The following is a 17809-nucleotide window of genomic DNA, read 5'->3' on the forward strand; positions in this document are numbered from 1 at the left end:
GGTTGTTCCTGGCTCTGTGCTCGGGAGTGACCCTGGTGGTGTTGGGGGGGGGGGGAGGGAGGAGAACTGCAGGTGGTGCCAGGGATCCCGCGGGGGATCTGCCACACGCTGGGCAGATCTCTCGGGTTCTGTTTTCTTTCTTTTTCTTTCGCTAGCCTTATTACTTTCCATGTTTGTTATTAGTTTGATTTGGGGTGGGGGGGGAGAGAGAGAGAGAAAGAGACAGAGACAGACAGAGACAGAGATACAGAGAGAGACAGAGATACAGAGAGAGACAGAGATAGAGACACAGAGAGGCACACAGACAGACGGACAGAAACAGAGACAGCAGGTCTCACGGATGCAAAGCATACCCATTAGTTAACCCTGGGTTACAATTTTTTTCCCCTTTACTTTTCCCACTCGGCTTAAAATCTACAGTCTCCGCAAGAAAAAAAAAAAAGAAAGAAAAGCGCAAAAAGCAAAGGAGGAAAAGGAAATTTCGTCTCGGCAAAGCGAGAGGCCAAGGGTCACAGTTCCGGCAGCAGGGCGGGGGCGCAGAGAGCCGAGCGCGCCTGCCCACGAGGATGCTGCAGCGCGCGGTCGGTCAGGCGCGCCGCGGGGCCGCCCGTCGCCCTGGAGACGGGGTCCTTCCCCGCCGGGCGCCGCCATCTTGGGGCGCCCGCGCCGGCCAATGGGCGGCCGCTCCGTGGCCGGGGGGCGGGCCTTCGGCGGCGGCGGCGCTCGGCGCGGCCTGCGGCTCTGCTCGCCCGGGATCATGGAGGCGCCGGCCGGCCGCCCGCTGCTGCTGCTGCTGCCGCTGCTGCTCCCGCTGCTCGGGGCGCGCGCCGCCGCCGACGGGCCGCCGCTCGTCAACGAGGACGTGAAGCGCACGGTGGACCTGAGCAGCCACCTGGCCAAGGTGACGGCCGAGGTGGTGCTGGCGCACCCGGGCGGCGACGCGTCCCGCGCCCCGGCCGCCGCCTTCCTGCTGGCGCTGGAGCCCGAGCTCGAGAGCCGCCTGGCGCACCTGGGCGTGCAGGTGAGTGCGGGCCGGGCCCGCGGGGCGGGGGGCCGCGCCGCCGGCACGACACGTCAGCACCGCCGCGGCCCGGCCCGTCCCGGCGCCCACGTCCGCCCCCCGGGCCCGCAGCAGGTGCCCTCGCCCGTCCCCCGCGCTCGGGGCCGGGTCGGGGCCGGTCTGCACCCTGCGATCCTTTAAACACCCACCGCCCCGCCTGTTTTTTTTTAAAAATGCATCACACATGCAAAGGGTGGAAAGGAACGCTTGCAACACCCCCTCCCCCACACGCCCTTAAAAGTTCGAGAAAGCTTGCGGGTCGGTCCCCTCTGCGCCCACCCACCCGCCCTCTCCGGCAGTCCCTGCCCCCGTGTTGGCTTCCAGGCATTCCGCTCTCCAGGACAGTGCGCTTGGCTGCTGGGAGCAGAGGGAATCTCCCAACGCAGATGGCTCTGTTTTCTTTCTCTTTCTTTTTTATTTTTTTTAATTTTTATGACTATTTTTTTAATTCAACAATGTCCATTAAGTGATTACCCAATTATTTGGTGGCGAGACTAGTCATTAGTGATCTGTTTCCTGCAAACGCCTTCTCCGGGCTGGAGTTTGGAGCTATAAAGCCAGGTTTATGGAGATGATGCTTCAAGAAAGGGCTCCTGGGCCCATTCATGCCTTCACCAACCGCCAGACCTTGCAGCTGGACACAAAGGGTTGTGGAGAGATGGATTAGGATTTTATTTCCGTTTGTACTTACACCCCTTGACTGTGAAATCCTGTCCTTGAATAGGAGCTTGTCATTTATGAGGTTGCCACAGCATTACGAGACCAAAGCAGATGTTAACCTCGCTGCTGGCATACTGGAGAACCAACCAACCTCCCTTTCCTTTCCTTTCCTTTCCCCTTCCTTCCTTCTTTCCTTCCTTCCTTCCTTCCTTCCTCCCTCCCTCCCTCCCTCCCTCCCTCCCTCCCTCCCTCCCTCTCTCCCTCTTACCTTCCCTCCTTCCCTCCCTTTCTTCCTCTATCCCTCCCTCCTTTTCTCCTTCCCTCTCTTCCTCCCTCTCTCCCTCCTTGTTGAACCACACCCTGACCACACCCCGCTCTACTCAGGGATCACTCCTGGATCTGTGCTCAGGATTGGGGGGGGTTGGTGTTCAGTGTACCATGTGGGGTGTGTGGGACCCACCTGGGTTGTCCCACTGCGCGTCTCTAAAACCCGGGCCACCTCGTGGGTCAGCGCGTACCGTGCGTCTCTGTCACTGCACTTTTGAGTTGTGTGTGCTGTGGATATGAGCACAAGGTGTGTATACATGGGGGTGGTTACAATAGATGCCATTGTCAGGAGATGCTTTCTGGATCGCGACCTGCTCAGCACCGGCTTGCCAGAAATCTTCAGCTTGTCGGGAAGCCCACCTGTGGGTGCACCAGCACGAAGTGGCAGAAGGGCGCCCGTACGTGGTGCCGTTCAGGAGAGCCGAACCCTCACGTGGAAATACCAGGACTTCCGGGTGGGGAGGCCCCAGTTCACTCCTCTCTGTGGCGCTTCCTCTTGCGTCTCGGGCTGGCTTTGGGGACCCCAACAGCATGTCACTGGCTGGGCCTGACTGAGCACTGAGTTCTGCCTCGTAGTTGGACCCAGTAACCCAGGAGTGACTCTCAGAACACTGCTTGGGAGACCCACTGGCAAAGTTTCTTTGGGACTTTTTTTTTTTCCTCCTACATATTCAAATATGCATATAAAATAAGTGTTAGATATTTATGCGGTGGAAATGTGTATGACTAGAAAATTCCTTTTCCCTTGCATGAAGGAGATCCACAGAGGCAGATCCTTGGGGGAACAGGAGCCCCTGGTTTGCTGCTTTGACGTGTGGGCCCCTCACAGAACAGGCTCGGTGGCCCAGAGAGAATCGAATGGCAACGCTAGCTGGCTGCAGAGGCTCCCTGAGAAGGGTGGGGCCCTTGAATCTCTAGGATGGGTGGAGAAGTGCACGGAGGAGACTTAGATGTATTGTTGATGGCAAACTAGCCTTCACCACAGGAATACAAATCAAGACTGCTTCGGACTGACCTCGGACTTCGCAATAGTGGGCCCATTCAGGACAGAACTGCTGTGAACATTTCAAAAAGCCTAAAACTAATCATCCCATCATTTTCTATAAAGTTGTATAGGCTATTAAAAGAAGGGCGCTTTATATTACTTTGGATGAGAATCTTACAGTGGAAATATTTTCTTGCACCCACGCCTGTCAGGAATTACTACTTAATAAGGGGTTGGAGGAACTGTATTTCAAGGACAAGCTCCGGACAAGAGGAGAGCAGAGCAGTAAGATGGGTCCTTTGGTCATAAAAAGGAATCAGTCATCACCATGACCCCTTGTACCAATTTAAAACTTCTGCTTCTTGATCAAAGCCTCCAAATGAATCATCAGAAAATACACACCCTGGGGGCTGGAGTTATTAATCATGGGAAGGGCATTTGCCTTGCACACGGCCTACCGGGGTTCAATTCTCGGCATCCCATATGGTCCCCTCAGCACTGCTGGGAGTAATTCCTGAGTGCAGAGCCAGGAGAAACCCCTGAGCATCGCTGAGTGTGCCCCCCCCCCAAAAAAACCCCAAAAACCAAAAAACAAGAAAAATACACGCCCTCTTCGTATTTTTGTTTTGTGCCACACATGTTGGTGCACAGGACTTACTCCTGGCTCAGTGCTCAGAAATCACTCCTGGTGGTGCTTGGGGGATCCTATGTAGGGCTGTTGAACTGGGGTCGGCCGTGTGCCTGGCAAGCACCTTTGTCCCGCTGTCTCTAGCCCACTTCTCTGTTAAGAGCAGTAAGTCACTTGTTTCCCACTGGAACAAGCCTCTGAAAGGCACTTGGGTTCGTTTGCATTATCGATAGTTACGGACTTAAGTGATTCTGCTATAATCCGGTTTGTGCAGTTCTGATCCCCCACCGCCAGCCTTCGGAGCCAGAGAGGAAGAGGGGAGTCTGAAGTAGTAGGAGATGACTAACCCGTGACTCCTACTCATCTTTCCCTGGACTTGGCCCCCCCAACTGCCTTGTATTCCTCCATCTGGAGAACCTCAAATGATTGTTGGAAGGGTTCGAGGATAAATAGACTTCAAGTGTCTTCCACCATACCTGCCACAGAAGATTTGCTTTTTTCCTTGTTTTGATCTTGCTGCTGTTGCTGGGCGACCAGATGTGGTTCCTGGGATTCAAACCCAGGTTGTGTCTTGTAGCCACATACTAGCCAAGAGCCTTCTCTCCTGCCCCACAAAGTGGATTTTCAGTTAAGAACTGAGTATGAAGGCGGGCTGGGGACGTAGCTCAGCGGTAGAGCTTTGCCGTGGGTGTGTCTGAACGTCATTGGCAGTGGCCTCCAGGCCTCCTCAGCACTGCTTCACAATCCTCCGCCCTAAGTAGGAGGATTGGGGCTGGCGAGAGGCCGGGAGGCTGAGTGCTGTTCTGCATGCAAATTCTCCAGCACCACCGGGTATGGCCCCAAAACAAAACAAACTTGTGGTTGGAGCACTGCAGTGCGGTCACTCTGAGGTGACTGGTTAATCGTGGACACAAATTTAGAGCCAAAAGACCACATAAAGACTAACCTACCTTGTTCTTTCATAGGTGAAAGGAGAAGATGAAGAAGAGAACAATTTGGAAGTACGAGAAACCAAAATTAAGGGGAAAAGGTAAGCTCCCACAACCCGGATGGCCATGGTGGGCCTTGTACCGGCGTTTGAAGTCACGAACGGGGCTGGAGTATTGCAGGGCTGATGCTAAGCACACGCCTTGTCCTCCGTCCTGTCCGTGGTCCCCAAAACCTCTTCCCTCTTCTGGTGAGGACATTTTTCAACTGCGCTTGCAAAGCAGGAAGTATTAGATGAAGACTCTACAACCATCTACCACCAGTTTTCACAATTGTCAGTATTCTCATATCGTTCGTTTTTGGGGTTACACCTGGAGTGTTCAGGGTCTCCTCCCAGCTTCAGGCCAGGGGGTCGGTCCCAGGGGTGCTTGGAGATCCGTTGGTGTCAGGGCTCGAACCTGGGTCTCCTGATGCAAAACCAGCGCTCGGCTCTGTCTCACCGTGGAGAACTGCTCACACTGGACTGGTGCAGGTTCCCTGCGTTAACACGTGTTCTATGCCACTGTACAGGGCCCACGTAGTAAGCCTGGTCACGGCAGAGAGGCGAGGCAGTGGGAAAGACTCCGAGGCCTGGCCTTCTCATTCTCTGGGGCTGGTAATGCGGGAGGAGGCTGAGGTGCCCTGGGTGGAATTCTCCCATAGGGGTGTGGGTCTCCTTTGCAGTCAGTTGGAAACAATGCGATTCTTTTTTGAACTTTTTGAGTGTGTGTGTGTTGGGGGGCGGGGAGGGTGTCTGCCCTTGCTGAGGGTGAGTGGGGTTGGGTGTTCTTGGCAGGGCATGGGGGGACCGTGCAGTGCCGGATACTAAGCCCTGGCTCCTGCGTCTGTGTATAGCATGTGCTTCCTCCCTCTCAGCTATCTCCCCAGTCTGCAGTCTCTTTCAAACAGCTGCTACTTACTTCTCGCAAGGACTACACACAGTGCTCAAACTTGTCTTTTTGCTTTTTGGTATTTGGGCCATTCTTGGCCTGTGTTCAGGACTTAACGCCCAGATCTGCTCAGTGATCATTCCTAGTCGGGCTCGGGGTCACAAGGGATGCCGGGGATCGAACCTGGGTTGACCTCATACGGGGCAAGCGCCCTCCCTGCCGTGCTGTCTGTCCCTCAGATCTGTCTTTTAAGTGTTTTGGGTTCTGGGCTATCCCCAGCCGTGCCCAGGGTTTATTCCTGTCCCTGCACTCTGGATGGGGGGCTTGGGATCCGTTCAGGGTGCTGGGGATCGACCCCAAGTCAGCTGCTTGCAGGGTAAGTGTCTTTCCCGCTCAACTATCTCTCAGGTCTTAAATTGGCCCTTACTCCCCCACTCTTGCTGTCGGAGGGCACACCTCTTGGGTTCTCAGGAAGTGGATGCCTGCTTTAGCTTACCTAACAGAAAGCAAGCCCTTCATGGACTTAGCTGGGAAGGAGCCACGGCAGAAACACTCGTCTGCTTCCTGGTCGCCACCACGGCAGCCGGCTGGTTGTCTGTCTCTTCTTTTATGGGTCAGAAGCTTCACGAGCGGGGGCTGGTGCTTTGCAGGGAGAGATAAGGTTCACACTGATAGTGCCAGAACGCTAAAAGGTTCAGGCGTGTTTTCTGAATCAGCAGAGCTAGTCAATTGTGGGAACAGTTAACATAACATGCAAGTTAAGGTGGAGTGACACCTGGGATGGGGAGGGAGATGGAGATGATCAGATAGGGGAAACCATTAGCGCTGGAGGGCAGAGACTAATTAGAGGCAGAGGTGCCCCATCGAGTTGAGAGGCAGCCTGGGCACGGAGGAGGAGGCGGACGGAAGCAAGAAGGGATGACTGCGTGGCTTTCTCAGGCAGGGCAGAGGAGAAATTGGAGATATAGCTTGGGGTACAGTGAGTTGGAGGGACAGCTGGAGCTGCTTGGTTACAGGGGGAGACGATGGCAGAGTTCGAGATGGTTGGGACCGAGCTGGATTTTGAGTTCCTGCAGGGGCTCCAGCGTTGCCGTCCAGGGCCCTGTTCTTCAGCCCCTGGGCCCGAGCCGGTCAGCAGAGATTTCCCGGCGACTCAGAATCTCCTACCCCAACCCCCAGTCACATGGCAGCTCCCAGCAGCGGCAGATTTTATGCAAGCGAAGAATTGATTAAATTTAATAAAGGAATATCCCCATTGGGTTTTGTTTCTGTCAGCCATCAGCTCGTTCATTCGGGAAGTAGTTCTCTAGTTTTCCGAGGTCTGCAGGTATAAGAAAGCTAAAACGCTTGTCTAGGGAACATGGGAAAGTAGATTAATACTCGGGGCAGAGAGCAGGAAGCGGAGATTGGGGACTTGGGGTTTGGTCATGACAGACCCAGGAGGGCTGTGGGTTCAGTGGGTTGCTGCACCTGCTTGGCGCGTGTCTCTTGGCTCGTGTCCAGCTTTGCATGGTCCCCAGCACTGCCGGGTGTGACCCAGAAACCAGGGAACAGCAACAACAAAAAGGACTGACCTGGAAGAAGATGGGGATATTATATTTTGGGTGGGCCCTTCAGATCAGAGACAGGAAGTGATGGCTACACTTGGACATTTAGTTCAGACTTTTTTTTTCCATTTTTGTCCGTATCCTGCAATACTCAGCATACTCGTGGCTCTGTGCTCAGAGCTCATTCTTGTGGGCACTTGGGGTCCCGATGTGATAATAGGAATTTGAGCTAGCATCTGCCACACGCAAGGTAACACATTGTACGCATCTTACATCACTCTCTGGGGTTTTGGGGCCACACTCGGCAGTGCTCAGGGATCCCCCCCTGGTGGGCTCGGGAGTCCATAGTGGTTTTGAACTTGGGTTGGCCTTGTGCGAGGCAGGTGCTCTCCCTGCTTCTGTCTCATTCTGGCATCTTACTGTTTCCTCAGCTGGAATGTTTTAAACTTGTCCGTTTGTTGGATACTTAGGCTGTTTCACATTCATTCGTACTCTTAGGAACTTTAAAAAATTTTTAAATTTTAATAGTGTTCACAATTTATTACATTCAATATTCCAACACCAATCCCCCCGCTGTAACACCTTCCCACCACCAGTACTTCGAATTTTCCCACCACCACCCAAGCCTGCCCCCAAAGCGGGTTCTAAAGAATTCATTTTGTGCGCTTGTTATGAATAATGCGTTAAAAGTGATCCAAAAAAAGTTCTTAGAAGAAGATGTGTGAAGATTGTTGTATCTCAACCCTCCAGCTATTAAGCCCTTGTATAAGAGCTTACTAGCGTGTTGTTACCTGTTGAGCCTGTGTGCTAATAACAGGCTATTATGATGAGCCTTACAGATCTGATCTTTGAAGGCTTAATGAAGTTAATAGGTCGAAAGCCATCTCTTGGAAGTGGCCCTGGGTACGGAACGGGGGCGTGATGCTGGCCGGCCCTGTTTCCAGCATGCTCACTCGGTGCTCTGTCCCTTCTACTTGCAGCGGCCGATTCTTCACCGTCAAGCTCCCTTCTGCCCTGGAGCCCGGGAACAAGATCTCGGTGGTGGTGGAGACAGTCTACACACACGTGCTTCAGCCGTACCCGACCCAGATCACCCAGTCCGAGAAGCAGTTTGTGGTGTTCGAGGGTAACCATTACTTCTACTCTCCCTACCCGACAAAGACACAGACCACCCGTGTCAAGCTGGCCTCCCGGAATGTGGAGAGCTACACCAAGCTGGGCAACCCCACGCGCACCGAGGACCTCCTGGATTATGGGCCTTTCCGGGACGTGGCCGCCTACAGCCAGGTGCGGGGCCGGGCGGCCTCAGAGAAGGCCTGGGGGGGCAACCCGTGGAACATTTTGAGGGCTCTAGGATGGGTGGAAACGGAAAATCACTTTTAAAGGGTGCACCCCCAGCAGTGCTTGTGGTGATTGCTGGGGCCCACTACATCTTTCGACCATCAGGGTTGTAGGTGGGGTCTGGGGCATTGAACTGGGCTTTGCACTTGTCAACTTAAGTGCTACCCCTGGGGCTACCTCTGTCCCCTCAATATTTTTTTTTTTTTGGCTTTCTGGGTGATACCTGGAGATGCTCAAGGGCTACTCCTGGCTTTACACTCAGGAATTACTCCTGGTGGTGCTCAGGGGACCCTATGGTATGCCGGGGATTGAACCCAGGTCAGCCGTGTGCAAGACAAATGCCCTCCCCGCTGTGCTATCGCTCTGGCTCCCAAAAATCTTACCCTTCCTGCAATGCTATGGATTGAGCTCTGGCCCTCACACAGGCACGGTGCATGTTTGCTGTCATTGAAATGCGTCTCTTGCCTTTTCAAAAGTCTTTCTATTTTTGTTTTATTTTTTAATTTCCCTTTTTTTTTTTTTTTTTTTTTTTTTTTACTTTTTGGGTCACACCCAGCCATCCATGCACAGGGGTTACTCCTGGCTCTGCACTCAGGAGTTACTCCTGGCTCTACACTCAGGGGTTACTCCTGGCGGTGCTCAGGGGACCATATGGGATGCTGGGAACCGAACCCACGTCGGCTGCCTGCAAGGCAAACGCCCTGCCTGCTGTGCTATCGCTCCAGCTCCTGTTTTCTTTTTATGAGGATCATGCTTGGGTCACACCCGACAGCATGTGTGGCTACTAAGGCCAAGTAGGGCATCTGGCCTGGCTTTGTTGGAGGCTGGGGACCCCCCAGGGTCACCCCTGGTGCTGGGTGGGTGGGGCACACAACGCAGGAATCCCTTCAGGGCCTCGTACATGTGAAGGTGAGCGACATTCCCACCCGGCCTCTACCCCACCCTGTGTTGCTTAAGGCTTACCCTGACTGCTCAGGAATCATTCCTGGCAATGCCAGGGACCATATATGATGCCAGGGATTGAACTTGGGTCAACCACGTGCAGGGCAATGCCTTAGCCTCTGTACTGTTTACCTAGAAAGCAAAGAGTTAGTGCAGCAGGGAGGGTGCTTGCCTTGCACACAGCTGACCTGGTGTGTTTCAATCACTGGTGTCCCAGATGTTCCCCCGAGCCCTGCCAGAAGGGCAGGAGTGATCCCTGAGTCTAGAGTCACCAGCCCTGAGTACAGCTGGGTGTGCCCCTCAGCCCCCGGCACCCCCAAGTAAAGGTAAAGGTAAAGGTAAAGGTAAAGGCCCTCCCGTTGATCGTCGATTTGCTCGAGCGGGCCCAGTAACGTCTCCATTGGAGACTTTGTTGTTACTGTGTCTGGCATATCGAATACTCTCGGTAGCTTGCCAGGCTCTCCGAGAGGGGCGGAGGAATCGAACTCGGGTCGGCCATGTTGGCTGCGTGCAAGGCAGACGCCCTACCCGCTGTGCTATCGCTCCAGCCCCCAAGTAAAAAGAACAGCTAATCCATTTCAGATTCTCTTTCCCCCTTCTCACTTTGCTGTTGCTGCTGCGTCCACCTGCACGTGGCCGAGAGGCCCGCTGGGGCGCTCGCGTCTCCTTTGTCCAGGGCTGTAGTCTTGGACCTCTGCGGTGCCTGTGTGTGCCATACTGGACTTGCCCTCCAGACCTAGAGCATGAGTTCTTTTATTTTTTGTTTTTGTTTTGGGGCCACACTCAGGGGTTACTCCTGGCTCTGCATACAGGAGTCACTCTTGGCGGTGCTCGGGGGACCACCTGGGATGCCGGGGAAGAAATCCAGGTCGGCTGCGCTGCCAGGCAAACTCCCTATCTGCCGTACCTTTGCTCCGAGCGCTATCATGAATATTTCCATCACGAAACGTCTCTAGGCAGCCCATCCTGTTAGAGTTAGGTCCGTCCGTCGGCTGCTTTTATGCCCGTGTTGGTTCCTCTGTCACCCATGCTTGGAGCTTTGTCCTCCCCAGGACCCTCTGAAGGTGCACTACGAGAACAACAGCCCCTTCCTGACCATCACCAGCATGACCCGCGCCATCGAGGTCTCTCACTGGGGCAACATCGCTGTGGAGGAGAACGTGGACCTGAAGCACACAGGGGCCGTTCTGAAGGGCCCTTTCTCCCGCTATGACTACCAGCGGCAGCCCGACAGCGGGGTCTCCTCCATCCGCTCCTTCAAGGTCAGCTCAGCCTGAGGGACTCCCAAATTTCTGAAAACACCTCCAGGGCAGAGCCAGGGCCACAAAGTTTAAAAAACGTCTACAAGTTTGCTTTGTTGCTCTTTGGGGCCACATGCGGGCACTGTCCCGGGCTCCTGTGGGCAGTAGCTCCCGCTTCTCCCTGCTTGGCTGGGGGTCTCGGTGTTGACCACATGCTGCTGGGGAGTGAGCTGGAGGTTCCTGCAGACAAGGCGTGTCCCCCGACCCTCAGAGCCATCTTCCCGGCTCTATTGTATTTTGCCCAAGGACCAGGCCGTGCCCCTCTAGAGGAGTGTGGCAGTGCAGGGGAGGGTGGGCACAGTGCCAGGGCTGGCACTCAGGGCGTGGCCCTCGCTCTGCTGCTGGAGCCTCCCTGGCTTGAGGTCCTGTTTTCACCTTGGGGCTTCGAGGTCGAGGTTTTCACTTTGGGCTTTCACCCGGCAGTGCCCGGGGCCCCTGTGCTCGGTGTTTGGCGCTGGGCTGGCAGGGTCTGGAGGTCTGAGGGTGCCACTCAGCCTGATGATCTGTCTCTGCGTTTGCAGAAAAGAACCGGGAAAATACGTTTATAAGCCGCCCCGAATCTAATATCATTGACATCTTAAGTTTTATCTTGCCCTTTTTTCTTTGGTTTGGTTGGTTTGGTTTGGTTTGGTTTAGCGCCACATCCGGTGTGCTCAGCTCTGCACTTAGGGATCACTCCCAGCAGTGTCTGGGGTGATATTCGGTGCTGGGGAGTGAACCTAGGTCAGCTGGTGTGAGGTGCGAGGCCAGAGCCCTCCCCCCCTTACAATGTCTAGCCCTGTTTTTGGAGGCTGAAGTCCGACTCAGATGAGGGCATGGGCACAGAAGGTCTTTGTTGCCTTCAGGGTCATTTCCTGCAAGCACGTTTCTGAGTCTCTGCAAAGCGTCATGTCTCTGCTCTTGCAGACCATCCTCCCTGCCGCCGCCCAGGACGTGTATTACCGGGACGAGATTGGAAATGTTTCCACCAGCCACCTCCTTATTTTGGATGACTCCGTGGAGATGGAAATCCGGCCTCGATTCCCTCTTTTTGGTGGCTGGAAGACCCATTACATCGTGGGCTACAACCTCCCGAGCTACGAGTACCTCTATAATTTGGGTGAGTCTCCATGGCTCCGCGAGACAGCGTGGCCCCTCTGTCTCTCCCGAGTGTCTCTCTAATCAGCTGCCCAGGGCGTCCGCAGCCCTGGCTCCCCCAGCCTTCACGCATCCCCATGCTCGCTGCCTCCCCAGGTGACCAGTACGCGCTGAAGATGAGGTTTGTGGACCACGTGTTTGACGAGCAGGTCATCGATTCTCTGACTCTGAAGATCATCCTGCCCGAGGGAGCCAAGTGAGTCTGGTGGGCCATGGGAGCGTGTGGGTGCACTGTGCAGGGGCTTGGTGACGGGAGGACACATAGGGGATCGCTACATGAGGGGGCCTCAGAGCAGGCCCAGAGAACATTCAGCATAGCCTGTGTCTATGGACAGGGCAGAGTTGTTAGTTGCCTAGGCAGTCAGTGAGATGCCTGCATCTGTGGGATGGTTGGGTGGCCAGGAGGAAGGGCCTGTGTCTGCGGTGTGGTCAGCGGCCATCGGAGAGGCTGCTCTGTGGGGTGGTCAGTGCCTTCCTTCAGAGAAGGGCATGGGAAGGGAGCTGTGACTTCATCTTGCCCTGGGCTCCTCAGGCCATCCTCAGAAAGGGGACATCTCGGGCAGTTCTGGGCACTGGGTGCTGACTTTGGCACTGTGTGTATAAGCTGATGGACACTTGTCGGGGCAGCTGCCCTTGGCGCCAGTGACAGTCACAGACTGCCGCAGTCCTCCTGTCACTTGGTTCTAGATACTTCCTGCATTTCATTTCTTTCATTTGTTTTGGTTTGGGCCACCCCCAGAGGTGCTTGGGGACCCATGTGGTGCCAGCGATCGAGCCTGGGCCTCCTGTGTGCAAATGTGCCCAGCGTCACCGTAGGGCAGCTAGGGATGCCCAGGGGTCCTTTCTGACTCTGCATTCAGGAATCACTCGTGGCGGTGCTTGGGGACCTTGTGGGGTGCTGGGGATTGAACCCAGGTTAGCTGCATGCCAGGCAAGCTCCCTCTCTATTGTGCTATTGTTCCAGCTGCTGGGTTTATTTAATTTATTTATTTTTGCTTTTTGGATCACACCCGGCAATGCATAGGGGTTACTTCTGGCTCATGCACTCAGGAATTACTACTGGCAGTGCTCAGGGGACCACATGGGATGCTGGGAATCGAACCCGGGTCGGCCGCATGCAAGGCAAAAGCCCTACCCTCTGTGCTATCGGTCTAGCCCCTGGGTTTATTTTAAAGGGGATCACCTGCTCGCCCTTGCCTGGGTCACACATCCCCTCATGCCCAGGTTTACCCTTCGGAGGATGTTTCGTGGGATGTGGCTGGTTCTGCCTGATGGACCTCCCATGGCCTGTCTTTACTCTAACAGACATACCCCGGGGCACTCTGGGAAGCCCTGCCCTGTCTGAAGCTCTCCGTCATGCAAGAAAGACTTTGGGGCTTCTGGGAAGGTCGGGTGCGGGGAGTGTGTGTGTGGGCGAGTAGTCGGGGAGGGGATGGCCCTGTCTTGGGCAGAGGGCAGCGGAGTGGCTCAGCTGGGGAGACGAGTGGTCACGCGAGCCCGTCCTCCGTCCGCCCCGCCTGCCGCCAGGAACATCCAGGTCCACAGCCCCTACGAGATCAGCCGCGCGCCCGACGAGCTGCACTATACCTACCTGGACACCTTCGGCCGCCCCGTGATCGCCGCCTACAAGAAGAACCTGGTGGAGCAGCACATCCAGGACATCGTGGTGAGTGGCTGGGCCCCGGCCCCCGGCCCTAGCGCCCTGTCCCCACCTCCCCCCCTCCGCCTGGCCCACGCAGGCCTGTCAGCTCCCTGCGCCTCGTCTCCCCGCAGATCCACTACACGTTCAACAAGGTGCTGATGCTGCAGGAGCCCCTGCTGGTGGTGGCCGCCTTCTACATCCTCTTCTTCACCGTCATCATCTACGTCAGGCTGGACTTCTCCATCACCAAGGTACGCCCTGGGCGGCCCACCGCCCTGATTCACTGTGCACCCAGCCAGGTCAACGGGCTGTCCCTGCGTAAGGCTCTGCTGATTCTCGTTCTCCGGATACCGTGTGGGGGCCGTGGGGGTTCTGGCAGTGTCGAGCGAGGTAGTGGGGCCGGCAGGAATTGGGTGGCCCAGCAGAGGCCCCAGGAGAGTCCTGAAGGAGCAGAAAGGTGAGGGAGGACCTCTGCCGGGGGTCTGCGTGGACAGCAGAGACAGAGCTCTGGGTGCAGGCGAGCAGGCGTGGTGAGCTGCCCGGGCTGCTCCCAGGCTGGCCTAGGTGTGGGTGGCTTCGCCTGGCCGCGCAGAGTGTGCAGCGTGAGTCTTACTGCAGATATTCCCTGGTGAAGCCATAAAAATCACTGCTTGAACAGTATTTGAGGCACTGGAGAGATAGTATGGAGGTGAAGGCGCTTGCCTGGCACACGGCCAACCCTGGTTTGATCCCAGAACTGCATATGGTCCCCCAAGCCATGCCAGGAGTGACCCCTGAGCACAGAGTCAGGAGCAAGCCCTGAGCACCGCCGGGTGTGGCCCAAGTAAAATCCACGTTGGCTAGAAAGGCTGCAGGAGTGCCCGGGTATGCGTGCCCTTCGCGGCCGCCCTGCCCCCGTGCCCGGACAGACATGCCCCTGGTTTCTCTGGAACGTTTGGGAGTGAGTTGCGGACAGCTTAGCTCCTTTCCCTGAGTCCTCAGATTGGTGCACAGGGATAAGGCGGTTCTCCATAACCGCAGTCACCACATGGGAGAGATTCAGGAAACCTACAGTGCACGTTTTGCCAGTTGCCCTCATGATTTTTGGGGAGGACTCTCCTAAGTGGTATTTCAGAGACTTGGGGTCCCTCTCAGAGGTTCTTGGTCAGCTGGTTCAGATGGAGAGATTGAGGGGCTGGTGCTGCTTGCCATGCCAGGGATGCCTGGAGATGCCCAGGAAGGAATGCCCAGGGATGCCCAGGGAGTAGCGGGATCTGATTCACATCAGCTGAGCAAGGCCTATGCCTTGACCCCTGTAACCCCCTCCCTGCCCCCCGATGGCCACTGCTAGAGTATTTCTTGTCTTATTGCTATTGTTATTGTGGGGGCCACATCCGGCTGTCCAGGTGTTGCCAGGTATAGAGGTGGAGCCTCACAGAAAGGTAGATGTGCCACCATGGAACTGCATCCGGCCTTCCGTGATTCTCTTTGAGGGTGCAGAGTTCAGTCCCTGGCCTGGGGAGCGTCTCTCTGGCCGCCTGGATTCTGGGACTATTGCTCAGCCTTTGTCTCTGATGACTGGCTGTTTGAAGTGTCAACATCTACCTGAAAGGCTTCCCCTTAGTTCACACTTATCGCAGGGTTCTCACTCACTGAGGTGTTGCAGGAACACTGTGCTTATGTCTTTTTTTCTTTTTTGCTTTTTGGGTGACACCTAGCGATACTCACAGTTATTCCTGGCTCCGAACTCTGAAATTACTCCTGGTTCTGTTGACATTTGGGGAACCATGTGGGATGCTGGGGTCGAACCCAGGTTGGCCGCGTACAAGGCAAGCGCCCTCCCTGCTGTACCAGTGCTCCAGCCCCCACCTGGAAAGTGATTCTGGTGCTTGTGACCCCCAGTATTAGAATATTAGCTTTCCCATACGAAAGGTAGCACAAGTACATTCTTTTCACTTTTTGAGGTTTGTTTTTGTTTTAGATTTTGTGTCACACCCAGCAGGGTTCAGGACTCACTCCTAGCAGTGCTCAGGGGACCATATGTGGTGCTGGGGACTGGGCCCGGGTCAGCCATGTGCCCAGCAAGTGTCCTGCTCACTGTACTATCTCTCCAGCCCTGGGAGTTTTGATGTTACCCTTTAAGCCTTTCGTACCCTGGAAGCTGCTGCATTTTTGTTTCTGGTTTGGGGTCACACCCGGCAGTGCTCAGGGGTCACCCCTGGCCCTGCACTCAGGGATCAGTCCTGGTGGTGCTCGGGGACCACATGGGATGCCGGGGATTGAACCTGGGTCGGCTGTGCTACCTAATGCTCTGGCCCCTACCTGGAGGCGTCTGAAGGAGTGGGACGCTGGTGCCGCTTTGCCTCAGCGTCCCTGTCACCCGCACTTACCGTTTTTCCTTCTGCGCCTGCATCTGGCCCCTGACAGGAAGGCCAGCTTCCCGTCCCCCGCCCTGCGCTGACCCGGGCTTTCGTTCTGGTTTCCCTGCCGGTCCTCATCCGACGGCTGGCGGGTGCTCTTTACTGGGTACTGCAGGGAGGGGCAGGCGGCCTGCACCAAGTCCCACCTGGTGTTGCCCCCAGGACCCCGCCGCGGAAGCCAGGATGAAGGTGGCCTGCATCACGGAGCAGGTCCTGACCCTGGTCAACAAGAGGATCGGTCTCTACCGGCACTTCGACGAGACCATCAACAGGTACAAACAGTCCCGGGACGTGTCCACCCTCAACAGCGGCAGGAAGAGCCTGGAGACGGAGCACAAGGCCCTGACGGGCGAGATCGCCCAGCTGCAGTCCCGGCTCAAGACCGAGGGCTCTGACCTGTGTGACAAGGTAGGTGGGGCCCACCGGCTGGCCACAGCGCCACCTGGTGGCCGCTCTTGCTGTCTTGGGCTGTGGGCTGCCAATGCTTGTCACAGACAAGAAGGGAAAGGGTGGGGTGTCTCTCGGCTGTACCCCGAGACGTAAACCGTGGGCCTTGCATGAATGAGGAGTCGGTGATTCGGCATCACCCAGGTTTCCTGGCTCTGGCATGTGTGAGGGTTTAGTGCCGGGGAGGGCAGAGTCCCCTAGTGGGGGCTGTAGTCTGGAGGCACCCTACCCCCTCTCCTGCCCAGCTCGTTCCTCACGGCACACTCAGGCCGCTCACAGGAGCCCCAGCTATGCCAGGCGCGGCGCCTGGGACCACCTGCACTCGGGCGGGCCGGCTTGGGTTCGTGGGCGTGAATGTGGTGACAGCCCGGACGCCCCATTGGTGCCATTAGGGCATCTGTGCTGCTTGGCTCCCTGAGCCTGACTTCCCCCAGGGGAGAAGAATGACTGTCACCGGCTGGGAGATGCTCAGAGGGCTGGGCCGGTGCTTCACGCGCCAGAGCCCTGGCCTGACCCTCTCCCGCGTGGCCCTGTGCAAGGACGCTCCCCTGCACGTGTGCCCGCCACACGCCTGCTCATGTCCCTCTGGCCCGGGGTGGCGAGGCGGGGGCCGCGGGGACAGAGGCGACCTCAGATGCCAGGCCCATTCTTCCTCCACGGGGGTACCTTTCCGCTGTGGCTCGGGGCGCTACCCATCTGGGAGGCACCGGGGCCCCCCTCACGCCCTGCCCTGCTTCGCCTCGGCCAGGTGAGCGAGATGCAGAAGCTGGACGCGCAGGTGAAGGAGCTGGTGCTGAAGGCGGCGGTGGAGGCCGAGCGACTGGTGGCCGGCAAGCTCAAGAAGGACACCTACGTGGAGAACGAGAAGCTTCTCTCTGGGAAGCGGCAGGAGCTGGTCACCAAGATTGACCACATCCTGGATGCTCTGTAGCCCCCGCCGGGGGTGGCCCTGGATGGGGGTGGGGGGGGGCGGCGGCCGTCAGGGCGGCTGGTGTTGGCTCCTGAGCTTGCCAGGATCTTCCCAGAAGCCGAGCCAGGCCCTGCCCCAGGCCACACAAGCTTTGTTTTTGTTCCAAAGCTTTCCTTTTTATAAACTTAAAAAAATCCAAATCTCATTAAAAACGAAATATTTTTTATGTTTAAACAAAGAAATTTTCGATAATTGGTTGGTTTGGTTCCGAAGCCCGGGGTATTTCACTCATAGCCCTTGTTTGATGCCCTTCTCAATTCTGATCTTTGGGTCTCTTTTGTAAGAGTGTGTGTGTGTTTTTTTTAAAGCGCGTGTAATCAACTGAAAATAAAGCAGGGACTGTGATACGTTTTATTCTGTTGAAATGTCTGAATGCGGGTAGTTGAATGCTGGATTTGGGGCCAGAGAAAGGTGGGGTGCGCTGGGCTCTTGCCGTGCATGCGGCCCACCTGGGCTTGATCTCGGTCCCACGAGCACCTCCTGGTGTAGCTGGGTTTGTCCTGAGCTAGCTGGCCTGGCAGGTGTGAGTCCTTGCTCCCCTCCGGGGCAGGGCGGGCTTGGTTTTCC

The 17809-nt window shown here is 56.2% G+C and overlaps 1 protein-coding gene across 1 annotated transcript; it reads left to right on the forward strand.

Moving 5' to 3' along the window:
- Positions 1 to 740: 740 nt before the first annotated feature.
- On the forward strand, positions 741 to 17596 carry RPN1 (ribophorin I). The gene is made up of 10 exons (XM_056129119.1): positions 741 to 1021; positions 4626 to 4690; positions 8044 to 8350; positions 10399 to 10608; positions 11554 to 11746; positions 11881 to 11980; positions 13312 to 13450; positions 13558 to 13677; positions 15988 to 16233; positions 17021 to 17596. The coding sequence occupies exons 1-10, from the start codon at positions 758 to 760 to the stop codon at positions 17201 to 17203; spliced, it is 1827 nt and encodes a 608-aa protein (XP_055985094.1). The 5' UTR covers positions 741 to 757; the 3' UTR covers positions 17204 to 17596.
- Positions 17597 to 17809: the final 213 nt, after the last annotated feature.

This window comes from Sorex fumeus, unplaced genomic scaffold (genome assembly GCF_029834395.1).
Source record: "Sorex fumeus unplaced genomic scaffold, SorFum_2.1 ptg000072l, whole genome shotgun sequence".
In the NCBI taxonomy this organism is placed as follows: domain Eukaryota; kingdom Metazoa; phylum Chordata; class Mammalia; order Eulipotyphla; family Soricidae; genus Sorex; species Sorex fumeus.

Bases quoted from the DNA above. Each gene is read 5' to 3' on its own strand.
- RPN1 (XM_056129119.1), top strand. From the start codon at position 758: ATGGAGGCGCCGGCCGGCCGCCCGCTGCTGCTGCTGCTGCCGCTGCTG. The intron at 10,609-11,553 runs GTCAGCTCAGCC...CTGCTCTTGCAG, and splicing joins CCTCCATCCGCTCCTTCAAG to ACCATCCTCCCTGCCGCCGC. The intron at 16,234-17,020 runs GTAGGTGGGGCC...CGCCTCGGCCAG, and splicing joins GCTCTGACCTGTGTGACAAG to GTGAGCGAGATGCAGAAGCT.